This window comes from Hemiscyllium ocellatum, chromosome 8, assembly GCF_020745735.1.
Source record: "Hemiscyllium ocellatum isolate sHemOce1 chromosome 8, sHemOce1.pat.X.cur, whole genome shotgun sequence".
NCBI classification, from domain to species: domain Eukaryota; kingdom Metazoa; phylum Chordata; class Chondrichthyes; order Orectolobiformes; family Hemiscylliidae; genus Hemiscyllium; species Hemiscyllium ocellatum.
In genome coordinates, this window is record NC_083408.1 from 99385574 (window position 1) to 99406572 (window position 20999).

A 20999-nucleotide genomic window follows, 5' to 3' on the forward strand; every position below is an offset into this window, starting at 1 on the left:
GAAAATAGGAGGAGCAAGAGTACGTCATTCATTCCTTCGAATCTGGTCTACTATCCAATATGATCATGTTTGACCATCCAACTTAGTACCCTATTCCTACTTTCACCCCATACTCTTTGATTTATTTAGCCCTAGGAACTATATCTGACTCCTTCTTAAAAATATTCAATGTTTTGGCCTCAAGTGCTTTCTATCACAGAGAATTCTATTGGCTCAGCACTCTCCTGGTGAAGAAATTTCTCCCATTACGTCTCAGCTGTTTCTCACAAACATTCATATTTAGTTGGAAGGCCTCCTTGCTGAGTTTTACAGGTAGCCAATTTCAAAGGTAGATCAGCTACTCGATGTTAATTCAGAGTGCAGGGCAAGGAATAAAGTTACAATGTTCATTGGGAAAATGACAACTACAAACAGCAGACCAAATGTGTTACCATTTTAGAATGATACTTTCTCAATACTGGAATCAGCTTGAGATTATTAGAATTAATGCAAAGCATTAATACAAGGAGTTTGCAAGTAATATAAACTGTTGATTTAAGAGACATGTTATTTTTGTCTTATTTATGGAGTGCTATATTGAATTAAATCAAGAAATTAGCTCAGCTTCTTTGAGCAAAAAAAAATTATATTCTAGGGAAAAGGTTGGACAAAGGTGACAAATTGCTAAACTTAAAGATTTTTTAAAATACACAATGGGATACAAATTCTCCTTGGGTGGCTTTTTAAAAGGAACACAGTAGTAAATAGGTAGACAGTTTCACGTTATACCAATCTTGTTCCATGTAAAAGGAAAGGCCAGTGGAATTCAAACAGAGGTCTGACCTAGTTCTGCCACTTGTACGTTGCCACCCAAGACAATGTATTCTTACAAAGCTAAACAAATGCCTGAATAGGTTCTCAGAAATAAAACAGTAACTAAGAACAAAGCATTGTTCAATTCGAAATACTATATCACAATTTTTTTTTAAAAATGTGCGTGATACAGCACATAGAATCATAGAAAATAGGAGCAAGAGTAAGTCATTGAGTCTACTCAGCCACTCAATATGATTAAGTTGATCATCAAACGTAACGCCCTAACCCTGTCCTCCCCATACCCCTTGATCTCTTCAGCCGCAAAAGCTACGTCTACCTCCCTTCTTGAAAACACAATGTTTTGATTTCAACCATGTTCTGTGTTAGTGAGTTCCATAGGCTCACCACTCTCTGGATGAAGAAATTTCTCATCTCAGTCCTAAAATGTTTACCCCTTATCCATAAACAATGCCCCCTGGTTCTGGACTTCCTAACCAACGGGAACATCTTTCCTGCATTTAACCTGTCTAATCCTGTGAGAATTTTATGATATGAGATCATCACCACCTCAACACCCGTCATTCTTCTAAACTCCAGTGAAACCAATCCCAACCAATTCAATGTCTCCTCATAAGTCAGTCCTGCCACCCCAGGAATTAATTTAGTAAACATTTGCTGCACCCACTCTATAGCAAGAACATCCTTTGTCAAATCAAGAGAACAAAACTTCCCATAACATTCCAGATATGATCACACCATTGTCCTGTATGACTGCAGCAAGATATTCTTGCTTTCTCCTCACAATCCATGCTTCTACCAAACTTTGTGTCATCTGCAAACTTTGAGGAATTACAGCTAATTTCCTCAATGAAATCAAATATTGTGATTAGTTGGAATCCTAGTACTGATCCCTATGGTGCCCTAGTACCGATCACTGCCATTCAGAAAAAGACTGATTTATTCCTATTCTTTGTTTCTGTCCGCTAATGAATTTTCCATCCACCTCAATACACTACCACCAAACCAAAGCACTTTAATATTATACATTACTTTCTGATGTAGGACTTTGTTGAAAGCCTCTTGAAAATCCAAATAAACCTCATCCACGGGCTCCCCCAACCAACTTTACTAGTTATATCTTAAAGAACTCCAACAGATATGTCAAGCATATTTTTCCTTTTGTGGATACATGCTGACTGTGTCTGATTCTAGCATTGTTTTCTACATGTTCTGCCATAAAATCCTTGATAATGGATTCTTGTATATTGCACATGACCAATGTCAGACTCATTAACCTATAACTCCATGTTTTCATTCTAATTACCCTTTTAAATAGTAGAATTACATTACCTATCCTCCAATCTGTAGGAACCATTTCAGAGTCTAAAGAATCTTGGAAGATGACCACCAATGCATCCACTATTACTAGGGAAACACTCTCAAATACTCTGCGTTGTAGATTATTGGGCCCTGGGGATTTATCAGCCTTTAATCTCATCAATTTCTCCACACTATTTCTCTACTAATAGAGATTTGCTTCAGTTCTCCCTCTCAGTAAACCCTGTGTTTTCCTTCATTTTTGATATCTTATTTTAGTCCTCCTTTGTGAAGAAAGAAGAAAAATATACACTTAGTTCATCAGCTATTTCTTTGTTCTCCAACAATAAAATCAGAAGTGGAGACGTTTGGTGAAAATTGTTCCATATCCATCACTATTCATGATTCCTCAGGTCGTAAAGCAGTCCATGTCCATACGCAGCAAAGGTATGCCAAGGCCCATTGGTAATAACTGAGAGACCTAGGAAATATTCTGGAGACCTGGGTTCAAATCTCACCATGCCAGATGGTGGAATTGCAATTCAATAATAATCTGGAAATAACAGTTTAATGATGACCATGAAACCATTGCCGACTGTCAGGAAAAACCCTGTTCACTAGTTCATCCAGAACATCTAGTTCTGTAGGGAAGGGAATCTGCCATCCTTGTTTGGTCTGACCTACACATGACTCCAGACCCATGACAATCTGGATGACTCTCAACTGCCCTCTGGTTAAATAGGGATAGGCAATAAATGAGGGTCCAGCAGAGTTACCCACATCCCATGAATGAATAAAAGAAAAAAGGACGTGAACCTGACCTTGCAATAAAATACGACACTCAAGGGAAGTGATCTCTAGATTATTAACCCAGATACCTGATAGCATTCTGGGGGCCTGGGTTTCAATCCAACTAAGGCAGTTTGTGAAATCTGAATTCAACAAAACCTGGAATGAAAAATCTAATGATGAACATTGTTTATTATTGGAAAAAAATCCATTTGGTTCACTCATGCCCCTAAGAGATGAAAATTGCCACCTGTACATAGTTTGTCGTACGTGCGATTCCAGGTTGAATCTTAACTGCCCTCTGGGCAATTAGAGATGGGCAAGAAATGCTGACCGAGTCAGTGACATCCACATCCTGTGACTGGATCAAAAAAAAACTTGAGCCATGTCTTCACTCTCCTGTTGAAGGAGCCAGAAGCTCATCTGACTGAGCAGGGAGGTAGGGCAGCGAGGCCTAGTCACATTCTCAACCATACCAGCATACTTTCCAGTTGGAATTACTTGTTTGCACTAATACTTTGCCTTGCTATTCAGGGCTACATTCTTTTTCTGTCTACACCTGGAAACAATGGGAACAAGGCTGTCGCGTCCTTAGAATTTTCCAGACCCTCCAGAATGAGTCAAAAATTGCAGTGTTTTGCAATAATTTTGTTAATTATTATATTTCAAGCATTTACTAATAAAATGTTTGCATTTGGAATAGCAAAGGCTACCTAGCAAAAATAAGATGGCAGTCAAGGCAGAAGAGTTATAAATGTGTAACAACAGTTTATCATGAGAATTTCAGTTTTTATATGGACCTTCCCTCCATTCTTGCCTTTAGCTGCTTACCTTTTACATTATTATGCAAGACACCTATAGCATTTGACTTCATTATTACTTCATTAATTGGCCTTGCAAAGTCCATAATGATACACAAACTGGTTAATTGAATTAGATAATATGGGATTCAGGTGATTTCACTGTTGGCTTGCTGGAAATTACAACTGTAATTGTGTTATATACTGAAATACGTGCAAGCACTCAAGGCAGAAATGGAGACAGACCAATGAATCCCTCGAGCCCTGAAACACAAAATGTGAAAATACAGATATTTGTGTTGTTTGACCTCAATTGTTGTATGTAGTTACGACTGCCCTTTGAAATCCCATTTACAGCTGGCCAAAGTTTTAAACTTCTGATGAAACAAATCAAACTCTAGACATACATCTACAGAACACAGCTAATCAAACATATAATATCAATATCACAATAGTTACATATCAAATCTTTCCACTCTTCACTAGGAAGCAAACCATTAATGTTTACCATTACTTTGTTAATTGCATGATCCATTACAAATTTCTCTCTTTTGTAGTGGAGATGGTGGTGTGGCAATGTCACTACAATAGTAATCCAGAATACCACGTTAACACTCTGGTGACACAGATTCAAACGTCTCCCCTGAAACCTGTAGGAATTGAAATTCTGTTAATTAAATCCAGAATATAAAGCTAGTCTCAATAATGGGAGCCATGACACCAATCTTCAATTGTTGTAAAAACCCATCATCTGATGAAAATGCAGCCATTCTTATCACACCTCTAGAGTTCAAGTCTTTTATAGATGTTTGGACCAAGATTGTATTGAGTTCAGGAACTTAGTGGATCTGGCAAAATCTAAACTAAGCATCTACAACTGCAAAAAAAAGTGTCACTTAATAGCATGGTTGGACAACCCATTCCATTTCATTGTTGACAATCCAGGGTAGTTTGAGGGAACAATAACTGGCTGGGCTGAATCTTTATGGTCAAAACATACCTAGACAATTTTCCACATTGTCAGGCAGATGCCAGTATTATCATAGTACAGGGACAGCACACCTAAGGGTGCAGCTTGTTCTGGAGGATCAACCTTTAGTACTGTTGCTGGAATGTTGTCAGGACCCATAGATTTTGCAGTATCCGCTATCTTCCAGTTATTCCTTTGCATCATGTGGCATTAATCAAATTGATTGAAGAGTGGCATCTGTAATATTGGGGACCTCAGAAGGAAGCAGAGGTAGATTGTGCCTCCTTCACCGCCGCTCCCTCACCACCAGACTCCTGGGGGAAGAACGCCTCATCTTCCGCCTCGGAACACTTCAACCCAAGGGCATCAATGTGGACTTCAACAGTTTCCTCATTTCCCCTTCCCCCCACCTCACCCTAGTTCCAAACCTCCAGCTCAGCACTGTCCCCGTGACTTGTCCTACCTCCCTATCTTCTTTTCCACCTATCCACTCCAACCTCCTCCCTGACCTATCACCTTCATCCCCTCCCCCACTCACCTATTGTATTCCATGCTACTTTCTCCCCACCCCCACCCTCTTCTAGCTTATCTCTCCACGCTTCAGCTCTCTGCCTTTATTTCTGATGAAGGGCTTTTGCCCGAAACATCAATTTTGCTGCTCCTTAGGTGCTGCCTAAACTGCTGTGCTCTTCCAGCACCACTAATCCAAAATATGCACTTAGCACGTCTGACTGAAGGTGGATGCAAATACTTCAGCTTTGTATTTTCACGACTTGTTGAAAGTTGGGATGTCAGCAGAGCCTCCTCCTCTAGTGAGTCCTTTATTTGCTCACCACTATTCATGACTGGATGTGGCAAAATTGCAGAGTTTCAATAGGATCCATTGGTTGTGGGATCACTTTGCTGTCTATTGCATGCTGATTCTGGGCTGTTTGGGCATGTACGTACAAGACATCGCCACTTAAGGTGAGGCTGCACGAAAATCACAACTTTGAAGTAAAACAGTTAAGTGAAGCACTTAATGTTAAAAATGGTGTTAGGTTTTTTTTAATGTCTTCCTCTACAAAACAAAAAATTAAATGCCAGTACTGAACCCTCTGAGTTTAAATACATAAGAATTTAACCATTTAAAGTTATGTCAGTAAATTAAATAACTCAAATTAAAAATAAAGGAAAATATAACATTAGGGTCATAGAGATATATTGCACGGAAACAGACCCTTCGGTCCAACTCATCCATGCCAACCAGATATTCCAACCTAATCTAGTCCCACATGCCAGCACCACATCCCTCCAAACCCTTCCTATTCAGGTACCCACCCAGATGCCTTTTAAATGTTGCAATTGTACCAGCCTCCACCACTTCCTCTGGCAGCTCATTCCAAACGTGTACCACCCTCTGCGTGAAAAAGTTGCCCCTGAGGTCTCTTATATATCTTATCCCTCTCACCCTAAACCTATCACCTCTAGTTCAAGATTCCCCCACCCCAGAGAAAGGACCTCGTCAATTTACCCTATCCATGCCCTTCATGATTTTATAAACCTCTACAAGGTCACCCCTCAGCCGCCGATGCTCCAGGGAAAACAGATCAAGTCTATTTAACCTCCCCCTATACGTCAAATCCTCCAAATCTGGCACCATCCTTGGAAATCTTTTCTGAACCCTTCCAAGTTTCACGACATCCTTCTGATAGGAAGGAGACTAGAATTGCACTCAGTATTCCAAAAGTGGCCTAACCAACGTCCTGCACAGCCACAACATGACCTCCCAACTCCTGTACTCAATACTCTGACCAACAAAGGAAAGTATATCAAACGCCTTCTTCACTATCCTATCAACTATGACTGTATTTTCAAGGAGCAATGAACCTGCACTCCAAGGCCTCTTTGTTCAGCAACACTCCCTAGGTCTCTGATCAGAGTTTCCCATAGTGGATTCTCCTATAGTGGAGCCCAAGGATTACATGAGGGACCTTTGTTCAATGGGCTCCAGGTTGCCTTTAGGAGTCATTGTTTTTATCTAGCTGTGTTACGGATGCCACCACTTCAGGTTCTCTTGGCATCTCGCTGCATGGGACTGTGTCTTTTGGCTGGCTGTAGGTCCTGGCATTTCTCCAGCTTCACCGGCCAGCAGGCTGTAGAGTTATGGCTGGGTTCAGTGGCCTTTCCTCCTCTTTCTTTCTGAGGTGATGGGCAGGGCTATGTGATTGTGGCTTGCAGCTGGCAAAGCAATGTGTGTGCGTGTTTCAATGTTCTACTGGCTGTGGTCTGTTGTGGGAGACCTGTGATTGGAGCCAGTGGCCTGTCTACCTCCAGCAGGGTAATGGATACCACAGTCCGTGGCTGGCATGGAACAGTTCTGTCGCGTCTTGGTGGGTGCCGAGTGTGGTAGCAGCATTTGGGGTGGGAGGGAAGGTAGGAATTGTCTCATGATGTAGCAGCAGTGTGCCAGGGTTGGTGACAATCAGTTCGGGGCCCAGTGGTTGGGGGCTTCGTGGTGCAGGAGTGGCCTCAGGTTGGAGTGGAACAGATCACTCCAAAATGGTGCTAATCAGGTCAGATACTACAGTGAAAATAAAAATGAAAAATATCTTGCAAAACTCAATGATATTTCAGTAACTGAACAACACTGAAGCGAAAAAATGTGTATTGTAGCTTCACCAGTTTGACACCTCATTTTTATTTATGTCCGGTGCTGTTCCTGCAAAATTACCTCTTCACGCTCATTAAAGAATAAACAGAGAAACCTCTGCAAATTCAGTGCTCAGAGTTACTCCTACAAGCTATTTAAGCATTTTAATTGCATGGTAATAAGATCCCCACATGATCCAAAGCAAGTACTGCATTGATATCCTTCTTACATGCACCTCTTCAATTTCTTAAAATATGGGCATAGTAAGTCGGGTTTTCCACAAATTAATAAGGTGCTGTACTTCACAGCAAATACAAGAACTGCACTTGATAATAGATCACTTAATTCAATTAATGTGGCTTAATTCTGTGTAATACTAAAAATTAAAGAACACACACTTCCTACATCACTTTACAACTTTGACAAAATGACTAAGTGTCCTCCAGCAGTTCTATCAATTGTGAAAGCCTTAGTTTTGTCATTTACAACCCCATTTCAAACAGAGAACGATAAAATTATATATGTTGTTCCAATGTTTTCCAACACAATGGATGTGAACATAGGAACAGAAGCAGGCTATTCATTCACTCAAGTTTGTCACATGAATTAATTAGACCTACATCTCAATTCCGTTGATTCCATCTGCTTGATACTCTTAACTATCAATCAAGCTCCTAAAAATCTTAAATGACCCTGCAGCTGGAAGCTTTCTGGAGGAAAGAATTCCAGATTTCAATTGCCTTTCACATGAAGAAACTGCTTCCTTTATTTTAATCCTAATCTGCTTAGCTGAAAGTTTACCATATGCTCCATTCAGGGTGCCACCAACAGGCAAAATAACGTTTTCTGTATTTATCCTGTTTAATCCCTACGTCATTCTAAAGTGTCAATTAGACCATCCTTCAATTTCAAACTAAGGAAATACACGCCAGGCTTATGCAACACATCCACATAATTTAGCATGTTAAGATATCAAATAATTCGGGAAAATGTAAAGTACCCACTTCTAAAGCTGCTACATCTTTACTGAGGGCATCAACCAAACTGGATGACCAACATTTCAGTGGCCTCTCTGATCAGTTTTTGTATCTGTGTACCTTTTATTCATTCACATACATGGACATCTAAGTTCCTTTTCTGTTTTACAATTCCGAGTCTCGATTAATTAATAAAATGATCTGACTTATTTTTCTCAGAAACAAAGTAAATGTCCTTACATTTTCTCACATTAAAGTCCATCTGGCATAGCCTTGTCCACGCACTTAGTTGGTCTATATCATTTTTAGTTTACTGTTTTGTACTCAAGTTTCAATCCATAACGTCCAACTCTCATCTACACAACTTGCTGAGCAGCCTGGCTTAGCATTATCAGCAAACTTAGATAGATCACTCTTAATTCCTTCAGCTAAGTCACTAAAATACAGAGTGAAAAGATGCAGCCCCAGTATAAATACCTGAGAATCATCACTTGTCATAGACTGTCAATGTAAGAATATTCTCTTTACAACAGGATCTTGATCAGATCTATTCAAGGACTGCATATTTCTCTACACTTTATTGTCTTGTCCTTTCTGAACAGCGGATTGTAGGGGCTCCAATTTTCAATTCAATAAGCAATATGACTCAGGAGCCATTGCTTTCTTCACCTATGCTCAAAAGAAAAACAAGATTTTTTTTCCTGAAGGATCTTTGGTCTCTAATCAGTTTTATATCAAGACTTTTCAATCACTGCCACGAAAAATTCAATAGATTTGGCACTGAACAGTAGCCATTGCTCATAATCCCAAACGTTGGAAAGTTACCTGATGTAACTCTGAGTCAACCACCTCTCCTCTCCCGAGGTCTCAAATTAACGATGCCGTCCTTTTCCATTGAAGCATTCCAGTTACTGCTGCATAACTGACATTAAACTGGCTAGTCTATACCCTCCTAGATTTGTAACTAAGTGAGTTTTTTGCTTTGGTTTTCACCAAGGAAAGGGAACTTTTTGTGAATGAAACTTTGAGGAGCTGGGACACAGTCTTGACCAGGTCAAGATTGATGAAGTTGATGTGCAGGAAATTTTGGAAAACATTAAAATTGATAAGTCCCCAGGGCCAGACCAAATTTATACTTGGCTGCTCCGCGAAGCGAGAAAGAAAGTTGCTGAGCCGCTGGCGAGGATATTTGCCTCCTCACTCTCCACAAGAGTCCTACCGGAGGATTGGATGTAGGCGAATGTTGTTCCCTGGCAATTACAGACCTGTCAGTCTCACGTCTATGGTCAGCAAAGTTTTGGAAAGAATTCTGAAGGATAGGATTTATGACTATTTGGCAAAGCATGGTGTGATTAAAGGCAGTCAGCATGGCTTTGTGAGGGGCAGGTCATGCCTCACAAAGCTTATTGAGTTCTTTGAGGTGTCAAGACAGGTCGATGAAGGTTGAGCAGTGAATGTGGTGTATATGGACTTCAGCAAGGCATTTGATAAGGTTCCCTATGGTAGGCTCATTCATAAAGTCAGGAAGTATGGGATCCAGGGAGATTTGGCAATCTGGATTCAGAACTGGCTGGCTGACAGAAGGCAGAGAGTGGTTGTAGATGGAAAATATTCTGCCTGGAGGTCAATGTTGAGTGGAGTCCCGCAGGGTTCTGTTCTTGGGTCTCTGCTTTTTGTAGTTTTTATACATGACTTGGATGAGGAGGTTGAGGAGTGGGTTAGTAAATTTGCAGATGGCACAAAGATTGGAGGTGTTGTCAATAGTATAGAGGGCTACTGCAGGCTGCAGCATGACATAGACAGGATGCAGAGCTGAGCTGAGAAATGGTAGATGGAGTACATCCTGGATAAATGCAAAGGGATGCATTTGGAAGGTTAAACTTGAATTCTGAATATAGGATTAAAGACAGAATTCTTGGCAGTGTGGAGGAACAGAGGGATCTGGGTGTGAAAGTACATAGGTCCCTCAAAGTTGCCACCCAAGTAGATAAGGTTGTTAAGAAAGCATATGTTGTATTGGCTTTCATTTACAGGGGGATCGAGTTTAAGAGCTGCGAGGTGTTGCTGCAGCTCTACAACACCCTGGTGACACCACACTTGGAACATTGTGTCCAGTTCTGGTCGCCCTACTATAGGAAAGATAGAGACTTTGGAGAGGGTGCAAAGAAGGTTTACCAGGATGCTGCCTGGACTGGAGGGCTTGCCTTATGAAGAAAGGTTGAATAAGCTTAGACTTTTCTCTCTGGAGAGAAGGAAGAAGAGAGGAGACCTGATCGAGGTATATAAAATAATGAGTGGAATAGGTAGAGTCAATAGCCAGAGACTTTTCCCCAGAGCAGGATTGACTGGTACAAGGAGTCATAGTTTGAAGATATTAGGAGGAAGGTATAAAGGAGATGTCAGAGGTAGGTTCTTTACGCAGAGAGTTGTGAATGCATGGAATGCGTTGCCAGCTGTGGTGGTGGAAGCAGAGTCATTGGGGACATTTAAGCAACTGCTGGACATACACAAAGATATCAGTGAGTTGAGGGGTGCGTAGGTTAAGTTACTATATTTTACATTAGGATTAAACCTCGGCACAACATCATGGGCCAAAGGTGTTCTGTGCTGTACTTTCTAGGTAGGATTTCTACATGTACAAACTGTTGGAAACTCTTAACTAATGCACCAAGAATTTTATGAATGTTAGTCTATTTGAAGTCCTCATACATTCTCCTTTTCCCTCTGAAACAAATGAAATCCACAAAAACAATCCCTACTACTGATTTCTCTTGCACCACTGGTAATTTGCCTTCTTCCTAAACTATGAAATTGCACAAAAATAACGAATTTAACAAATGATCTATTTCATATTACAGTTTCATTCACAGTAGTACATCCCAAATTGACACAAAAATTTATAAAAACTTCTGCTTTTACCTTTGACATCTTCTGCAGGAAGTGCTGGATGTCTTGAAACACATAAAAGTGGATATGTCCCCAGGACCTGATCAGGTGTACTCTAGGACTCTGTGGGAAGCTCGGGAAGTGATTGCTGGGTCCCTCGTTGAGATATTAGTATCATCAATAATCACAGGGGAGGTGCCAGAAGACTGGAGGTTGACTAACGTGGTGCCAGGAGTGGTAAGAAGAAGCCAGGGAACTATAGGTCAGTAAGCTTGATGGTGGTGAGCAAGTTGTTGGAGAGAAACTTGAGGGACAGGATGTACATGTATTTGGAAAGGCAAGGACTGATTAGGGATAGTCAACATGGCTTTGTGTGTGGGAAATCATATCATACAAACTTGATTGTTACTCCTTCAAAAAACTCAAAGAGGATTAATGAGGTCTGAGCCGTGGACATGATCTAAATGGATTTCAGTAAGGTGGTCAACAAGGTTCCTTATGGGAAACTGGTTAGCAAGGATAGATCTCAAGGAATACAGGGAGAACTAGCCACTTGGATACAGAAATGGTTCAAAGGTAGGAGACAGAGGGTGGTGATGGAGGGTTGTTTTTTCAGACTGGAGAACTGTGACTAGTGGAGTGCCACAAGGATCGTGCTGGGTCCACTACTTTTCATCATTTATATAAAAGATTTGTATGTGAACATAAGAGGTATAGTTAATAGTTTTGGGAAAGCATACTTTGCAGGACTTTTACATTTAGTGGTAAGGTCCTAGGGAGTGTTGCTGAACAAAGACCTTGGAGTGCAGGTTCATAGCTGCCTGAAAGTGGAGTCCCAGGTAGATAGGATAGTGAACGTGGTGTTTGGTATGCTTTCCTTTATTGGTCAGAGTATTGAGTACAGGGGTTGAGAGGTCATGTTGCGGCTGTACAAGACATTGCTTAGACCACTTGTGAAATACTGCGTGCAATTCTGGTCTCCTTCCTATCGTTAAGATGTTGTGAAACTTCAAATGGTTCAGAAAAGATTTACAAGGATGTTGCCAGGGTTGAGATACAGGGAGAGGTTGAATAGGCTGGGGCTGTTTTCCCTGGAGCATCAGAGGCTGAGGGGTGACCTTATATAGAGGTTTATAAAATCATAATGGGCATGGATGGGATAAATAGACAAAGTCTCTTCCCTAGAGTGGAGGAATCCAGAACTAGACCACATAGGTTTAGGGTGAGAGGGGAAAGATATAAAAGAGACCTAAGGGGCAACTTTTTCACGCAGAGGGTGGTGTGTGTATGGACTGAGCTGCCAGAGGAATTGTTGGAGGCTAGCAAAATTGCAACATTTAAAAGGCATCTGGATGGGTATATGAATAGGAAGGGTTTGGATGGATATGGACCAGGTGCTGGCAGGTGGGACTAGGTTGAGTCAGGATATTTGGTCGGCATGGACGAGTTGGACTGAAGAGTCCACTTATGTGCCATACATCTCTATGGCTCTATCCATCCTTAATACCTTCATTGTTTTGTTTGCTTTGGTGTCTTTTATACTGAATTGTTTATTGTTTGATTTACTTGAGAACAAGAATCTGCTAGCCAATAATCTTTAATTCAGAAAAATTTGCACGAATACATACTGCTTAAAAAAGCATTTTAAAATAACCTTTTTAAAAAAACACCTTCCAAATAGAAATGGCCATAAATTGGCAAAACACAAGATCTTTATTCTTTTGAGTGTTAACTCTAAATCACTCTGGAGATGAGTGATTAAATTACTGATTCTAACCAACATAAAGTTAAAAGATGGAAAAGTTTCTACAATCTGGTAAGTAACAGCAAAATGCTCAACCAGTAATAGGAGTTCTTAAACGTGTGCTGTAACACAAAAAGACTAGAAATTGGGCACTGTAGTCACAGTTAAATTTCCGTGTAGTTCCACTGAATTATTAAAACTGCAACAAACAATCTGAAAAGAAATGCAGCTTAAATAGGTAGGTTAGCCCAAGGCAGAGATTTATAGTTTTGGCACAAACAACGACCTGGTATTTCTTATGTAACATCAGTGAAGAAACACCATTATCACAAGTACTGTAGTAGTTCAGAGAATAATCACCAAGACCTTTTCTAGGCAACAAAGGACGAGCAATAAACACATCACCAACCGCTGAGGATAAATTTTTAAAAAAAGATGTGAATGGTATGGGATTTTTCTTTCAGATTGATTTAAAAGATTAAAATATTCACATAACACGTAGATGATCTTACGCTGGTTATTTAATCATTCTGGAACCTCAATTTCACATCCCACTGCAAAAAATAAAGGAAGAGTTGGGCCAAAGGGTCTGTGTTCAAGTCCAAACTGCTCCAAAGGTTTGTCATAAGGTGCCCAAACAAATTATTTAAATATATCTACAATTTATTCCTTTCCTTACCCAAGCAGCTAACTTCTAATTGACTTCTAACTGTATTTTACATAAATTAAATTTTAACATCCTGAAGGAACAGTCCTACTTTAGCAGCAGAAGCAAACATTAAACCAGACAGGTATTAGAATACATTGTCTTAAACAAAACATTTTAGAATGTGCATCACGCTGTGATACAGTCAACAGTTATCTACAATATTAAAAATGCGTTCAAGGCCAAACTGAATTTGATAATAAAGTTTTAAAGAAACTGAAAACAATGCTGGTTGATTTCTTGGAAATAGGGACCTCTGTCAAGAGTACAATGTAATGAGTAAACCTACCTGGATAAGTTTATAGAAGTAAGCGTACTGGCGAGCGGTGTTTTTATACTGACTGAAAACATCATGGATGGCTTGTGTTGACTGGAGGTAGTGTACTTCTTCCTCTTCAAAATACAAAGGGGTATGATACTCCATAGGTAATGTCTTAATGTAAGGTAACCAGAAGGAATTGGGATTCAAACGTTCACAAAGCAGGTGAAACGCAAGGGTAATATTTCCCATGGCTTGGAGAATTCGGTCCTGGGCATAAACTGGACCTAGATTTCAAAAGGTACAGATTTTAGTCTGGCCTTAATAACAGCATAAGAGAAACAATTAATTAACCACTATTATTATCACAAAGCGAAGAAGCTTTTGCCTTTGTAAGGTACTTAGCTTTCAAAGAGAATTACTCAAACATGACAGTATTAAAGATTACTGAAAACATCAGGATTATTTCACTGTAAGTATTGATTTTGAAAGAAAGTTAGTGGAGAAAAACAATATGCTTAAAAATTGATACGAAGTAGAATATATCCTACAATGTTTCAAATATTTTTAAAGAACTATTTTATTATGGTGATCATAGAATCAGAGTTTTGACAGCACAGAAGGAAGCCTTTCAGCACATTCTGTCCATGCCACTCATGAATTGCTTATTTGTTCTAATTCTATTTCCAGCATTTGTTCTCTGATTTTGTTTGATGTGGTGTTTCAAATGCTCATCTCAATAATTCTTACATGTCTTAAAAGGTTCTGACCTCCACAACCCTCAGGTGTAATGGGGGAATCTAATGAGATTAATGCAGCAGATGGTTTTGAAATGCAAGAACGCCCATCAACAGAAGACTTCAACTTGTACTCTCAAAAATTATATTCCAAAGCCAGGAAGAAAATATAAATATTCTTCTTTCTCATTCTCATTCACAACCTTATATTTCCACAAGTTGAGCTTTGTGTATTTGACATATCCCCACATTTTCACAGAGGTCTCAGCAGTTGAGGATGCAGATCTGGCTAAAACTAATATTAGTCTACTATTTGTATGCAGTTTTCCTTCACTAGTTGCCCTGTATATAAATTGATGCAATAATACATGAAATAATTATAAAACAGCTCACTAAGAAAGGGAGACAAGTGTTTTGATGTGATCAGGCTCTGCAAGGTTCAAAGCCTTTCAAAAGGAAAATATACTTTGATAAAACATACTGTGCCTCCACCAGGACTGTTTCACATGAGCATAATTTGACCCAAAGTTAAAAGAAGTTCTAGCAAAAGGAATAAAAGAGAATTTGAATTTTATTCAGATTTGAAAGAGGTCTGAATGTCCAGTTGGTGGTTAAAGTAGATTGAGTATAGCTGCTCCCAAATTTGTAACTCATCTTCAAATATTTATACAATTTCTGTTGAGACCTGGAAATTTATTATGATTGCAGATGACGCAACAATTCTCTTGTGATCCATTTGGGAATCAGTAAGTTTTTGTAAAACTGAAAATGTGAAATTCCAGATATTTACTCAGAGTATGAGGCCTTAAGAATTTATATTTTAGACAAACAGAAGAAATTTGCTAGACAACAGTCAAGAAAGCATTATGTTTGTGTTCTAATATCTAGAACACAAGATAAATATGAATCAACAGACATGTGGTCAAATACACAAAGCTGGACATTAAATGGCAGACACAACAGAAACAAATCCCACAAGTTCTCTCAGAAACTCACCCAGATCTTAGTGAAAACTGAGTCACAGAAAATTCTTTAAACTGTCCGCCTTGTGAGATATTTCAACTCACTTCAAGGATGTACCTTCTGATTTTCTTCAATAGCTATTCCAACTTAGACAACTCCCGTAAGATTGCCCCAATGACTGTTTACTTCTCAGTTGTTCAATCTCTTCTCCATAGACTCCCACTGTCTGTAGCTGGCTAAGTTGACCAATGAATCATCCCATTGCATCTGAGCCCTAATAGCACAAAACTAATGACAGAACTTCAGCTCCACAGAACTGGCAACCTTCTACTGCCTCTTCGGCTATAGAATAGTCTTATCACTTGGGCTTTTTTTGCCACTCCAGGTTCCCTGGCCAGGTTTTCATGTCATACACTTTGTCAAGTAGGCAGCTTCCTGCACCAAATTTCTGGTCTAATTTTCTGATTTTTGTTAAGTAAATGCTTTATTCTACCTTTTGTGCAGCTCACTCTGTCCCCTGGCTGCTCTCTATGCTTGTGTAAGAGCTCATGACATACTGCAAGTTGTTGTCCTCAGACTAGAAAATACAGAGCTCAAACCCAAAGTAACAGATTCCCTCATTATAGAGAAAGGGTTTTATCAGTTCTTAGTTCTATTATTAGATAGGCTATTGGAATGAGAGGGTAAATGGAAAAAGGGAGAGGGAGAAGGAACCATTATATTCCTTTACAGATAAAGGAAATGGAGGAGAATTAAACATTCATAAATAGATTGGGGCTGCTTCAAATTTCAACACGTGGATCGGGGTTCTTTGAATATTGCATTGTGTTCTCCCCACATATCTCAGCCTTCACACACATTCAAAGAAAGTTTCCTTACAGTTGTCAATGATATGGCTGTCACTATGTCACCAAAACGCCTAACCTCAGACAAGCATCTTCAGACTACACGAGAATGGTGTTTCCTGCTTCTAACACTATCCATCCTGTGACCTCAATTAATTGGTTTCGAGATATCAAGAAATAAAATTTGCTTGATTTTCTTGGGTGGGAAAGGGAAGAAAGAACTAGTGAAAATTGGCAAATGATAGGTTATTTTGAATCTTATAATAGAAAATTACATAGTTAATTCACAATGCTATACCTTCAAGAAAAATATTAAATTTAAAGTACAAATTGATAGTTTTAGTCAGATTACATGGAAAACAATAAGAAAATTATTGAAATGTATACACTCATCAATCCAACTTCCTGAATGAATTTAATATTTGCATAGATTTCAAGATCTTAATACATTAAGTACACAATGCACATTGAACTCTCATTTATCATCAGCAGTCTGTCATTTCTTCAAATAATGTCAAAGGGATTTTAAAAAAGGTTACCTCACATAATACAGTAGAATGTCTCCCACTAGATGGTGCTGTGTAAGCTACAGATTTCTGTGTCCGTACAAACATCACTAACATATTAAAAGAAATTAACTTTATCTCAATAGTGTAGAAAATGTCAGAAATCTGCAGCTTCAGTTCGTCCCATTCTAAATGTTGACCTATAACTTTTAAATTTTAAATCATTCATAGAATGACACTAACTAGGCCAGCATTTACTGCCCATTCCTAATTGCCCTGGAGAAGGGGATGGTAAGCTGTCTTCTTGACTCACCGTGTGCTTGGGATGAACGGACACCCATTGTACTGCAAACAAGATGAGTCCAGGATTTGATTCAGTGACCATGTAAGAACAGCAATGTAATTTTAAGTCAGAATGATATGGACTTGAGGGAAATTCACATGACGGCAGAATTGATATGCATTTGTCCTAGATATAGAGTCATAGTCATACAACACAGAAATAGACGCTTCGTTGCGCTGACTAGACATCCCAATCTGACCTAGTCCCATCTGCCAGCATTTGACCCTTATTCCTCTGAAATAACTCAGAGGCTGGTATCTCGTTACCATGACACCTCCTGTTTAAATGTGGAGAATCTGTGACACTGATCCAGCTCCCTCAGAGCCATTTCCCAAACCGAGCCTGATGGCTGACATTCTATGTTCATCCAGCCACTTTGAGTGGGTGGCTAGAATGTTTAAAGAACACTGATACAATGAAAGAATTGCACAATCGACATGTGACTGAGTCCAGGGTTTACCTGGCCATTCCCACAAATGTGGAGAAGCTGTTGGCTGTAAGCTTGGTCCTTGATGGAACTCTGGGCACTGGCCCACCATTGCAATTATGTCTGTATCCAATCCTGGAAATAACTTCTTGCCTGCATTTCCATTTTGGAAACTACTGGATGACCTTGTGGAGTTCAGCCAATAACTGGTGGTGACCTTTGCTTGGGACAATCACTCTTGCTTCCCATAATTGTCTGCTAAGGATTGCTGCCCAATCTGTAAACTGGACTGGTTTGAAGATTTCTTTGCTTTCCAGCCTTCTGGTTTCTGCCTCTACTTTTGCCATAGTGGTCCTGGGTGGGCCAGCAGAATCATGGAATTGCTTCTTGATCGCTATGCAAAGTGCCTTGACTCCTTTGACTGTCCCTAGACCTTCATGATAAACTTCCAGGTATTTAATTAAAACTTCACTCAGGCAGCCATTTTCTAATCGAAAAATATTAAGCCAATCTGGTGAATTATTCTCAACCAATTTCACCCCATCAAGCTTGGGCCTGAGCCTTTTGATACAATAAGCTGGTAACTGAACCAGCTGCTTCTCAAAACAGACCAGAAACGAAGTTGCATCCTTAATCTGTAAAGTGGTCTGTGTATAAGCTCTCAGTCTAGCCAAGGTCTTGCCCAAACTTAAGCGTTGAAGGCCAGGGTGGATTCTGTTAAAAACTGGAGCTGCAATCACTGAAAAGGCCACATTAGTATCTACTGCCATTAAAAACAAAAACAGAAGTTGCTTGGCAAAGCTCAGCTGGTCTGGCAACATTTGTGAAGAGAAATCAAAGTTAACATTTCAGGTCAAAGTCTTCAGTTCTGAGAAAGGGTCACCAGGCCCAAAACGTTAAGTTTGCTTTCTCTTCCCAAATGCTGCCAGACCAGCTGAGTTTTTCCAGCAACTTCTGTTTTTGTTTCTAATTTACAGCATCCATGGTTCTTTCAGTTTTTATTTAGTACCTACTGCCATTAGAACTGGGTAACCATTTAACCAAACATTTTTTTCGATAGGTTCTGATCTGCATGTTGTTAAGCAACTTAACTGTTCCAAACCAGATTTAGGTAGACTTTCTAGGGAATGCACTCTCCTGAATATTGGCACATGAATTCTCTTACTCAATTTAAGTCTAATGAGACTCTTCAGCTGTCTTGAGTCCACATACTACCAGCAACTACAATTTCTTGTGCACACAAATTCGAATGTTTTTGAATGGTGTCGAGTTTCTCAAGTGCCAGTTGATCTGCACTAATCTTCCAGGCAAGTGGAAAGTATTCCATCATGCTCCTGACTTTTGGCTTGTAGATGGTGACAGACATTGGGGAAAGAGAAGGTGAGCTAATCACCACAGAAGCCCCCGACCTACTCATGTATTCACAGTATAAAGTGACAGGTCCAGTTCAGCTTCTGCTGAAGGGCTGGTGAAGAGAAGACAGGAGAATGGTAGCAGGTGAAATGCTCAATCAGAAAGCCACTGCAGAGACAGAGACAATAAATAGCCTGACTGGGCTCTCTCCATGCTATATCAAATTGGTGATCCTGTGCTTTTTGGCATTTATAGCCAAATACTACAGCAAGGACAGGCAAGGATAGTTGTGGAGTTAAAGAGTGTCATCCTAAACTTTGTCAGAATGTGCTGCTTTGCCATTAGCTTTACACGGTAGCATCTTTTTATCTGTATCATTATTAAAATGCATTGAGTAGTCTGGCTTCATTGCATTTACAGCATGTTTAGTAAATCAAACCCAGCACAGAAAGTTACTGCCATCTGCAGCGATTCTAGGAATCCTATTTTGGAGTGATTTAAAGTTGGCACTTATGTAATTAGGCCTGAATAAACTGTTAGTAATTCTTTTAGAATATGTTAATTATTAATTATTTCCAAAGAACCTTTCAGCCACCAAAAATAAACAATAATTGTGAAGTTTCATTCCTTTTGCCTTTAATTGCTGGATATTTTAAACATGTGAGATTCAAACATAAAACTTTTCCTTTGACACTATTTTTCAGTTCAAAGTCCAGTTCTTACATAGAACTAGGAGCAGGTGTCGGTCATTCTGCCCCTCAATGCTGCTCTGCCATTCAATAGGATCGTGATTCTCTCTATGTACCTGGTTTGGCATTAACGGTGCTTGTATAAGTTTAGATTTTTGTCAGTCCTTGTATTACCAATTTCTCAATCCAAGAGCTGCCAGATTAAGGAGTTGCACATCTTCACTTATCGCCTAAATGCCCAGTTTCTCCTCTCTGCAACTTACTCAGTTGGCATTTCAAACAATATGTATCGCAATTTGACACTACAATGGTAGCGTCTCTATCTTTGGTCCAGAATGCCCAGGCTCCCAAATCAAAAACTTAGCAGGGCCTGGCAGCATCTGTGCAGCATCCCAGCAAGTTCTGTTTTTGTTTCTGGTTTCCAGCATCCATAATTCTTTAAGGTACTTTTTTTAGACACAAGTTCAAGATTTATTTAAAATATCTGTTACACATAGATTAAATGGGGGGGGGAAAGAGTTGGGGGAGTATAACTAACACCAGATGTCATTAGATCCACCCCTACACTAAATTATGGTTCACTGCTTCCTCGAGTTTAACATGTAGTTTTCAATTTTTTTTAAAAAAGAAAACAGACAAGATTGTAGGATTCGAGGCAAGCATCCAGGACATATCACTTTTTAAATAATTGCTGCCAATTGTTCCAAGTGGTCCTTCTACATATCATTGCAGACCAGCACATCGTCAACAGTTGGGAATATGAGTTACCACTTCATTCACGAGTCTCTTACAAAGTGGCTGTCATAGTTTTGAAGCTGAAGAGCATCACTCAGCATTGGAAAAGCCCATTTTCTGTGAAAAAGGCTGAAATGTCTTTCCTAGCTTGATATGTTAAAAGAAACTGCTAATATCCTTTTTAAAAATTTGTTTTGGATAGAAATCTTGCATTGCCACTCTATCAATCCAATTCATTTCCCACCTCAGGCGACTGGCTGTGTGGAGTTTGCATATTCTCCCCATGTCTGTGTGGGTTTCTCCGGGTGCTCCGGTTTCTTCCCACATTCCAAAAGATGTGCAGGTCAGGTGAATTGGCCATAATAAATTGCCCACAGTGTTAGGTGCATGAGTCGGGTCAATATAGGATAAGGGAATGGATCTGGGTGGGTTACTCTTTGGAGGGTTGGTGTGGACTTGTTGGGCCAAAGGCCCATTTCCATACTGTAGGGAATCCAATCTAATCTAATCTACACAACCTCAACAT

At 39.7% G+C, this 20999-nt stretch overlaps 1 protein-coding gene across 2 annotated transcripts in view; it reads right to left on the reverse strand.

Moving 5' to 3' along the window:
• The window catches only part of setd3 (SET domain containing 3, actin histidine methyltransferase), a 157501-nt gene that overhangs the window by 75171 nt on the left and 61331 nt on the right, over positions 1 to 20999 (reverse strand). For both annotated transcript variants that reach the window (XM_060829377.1, XM_060829376.1), the window contains one exon: positions 13906 to 14162. In XM_060829377.1, coding sequence (XP_060685360.1) covers positions 13906 to 14162 — 257 coding nt within the window. The remainder of the gene's footprint in view (positions 1 to 13905; positions 14163 to 20999) is intronic.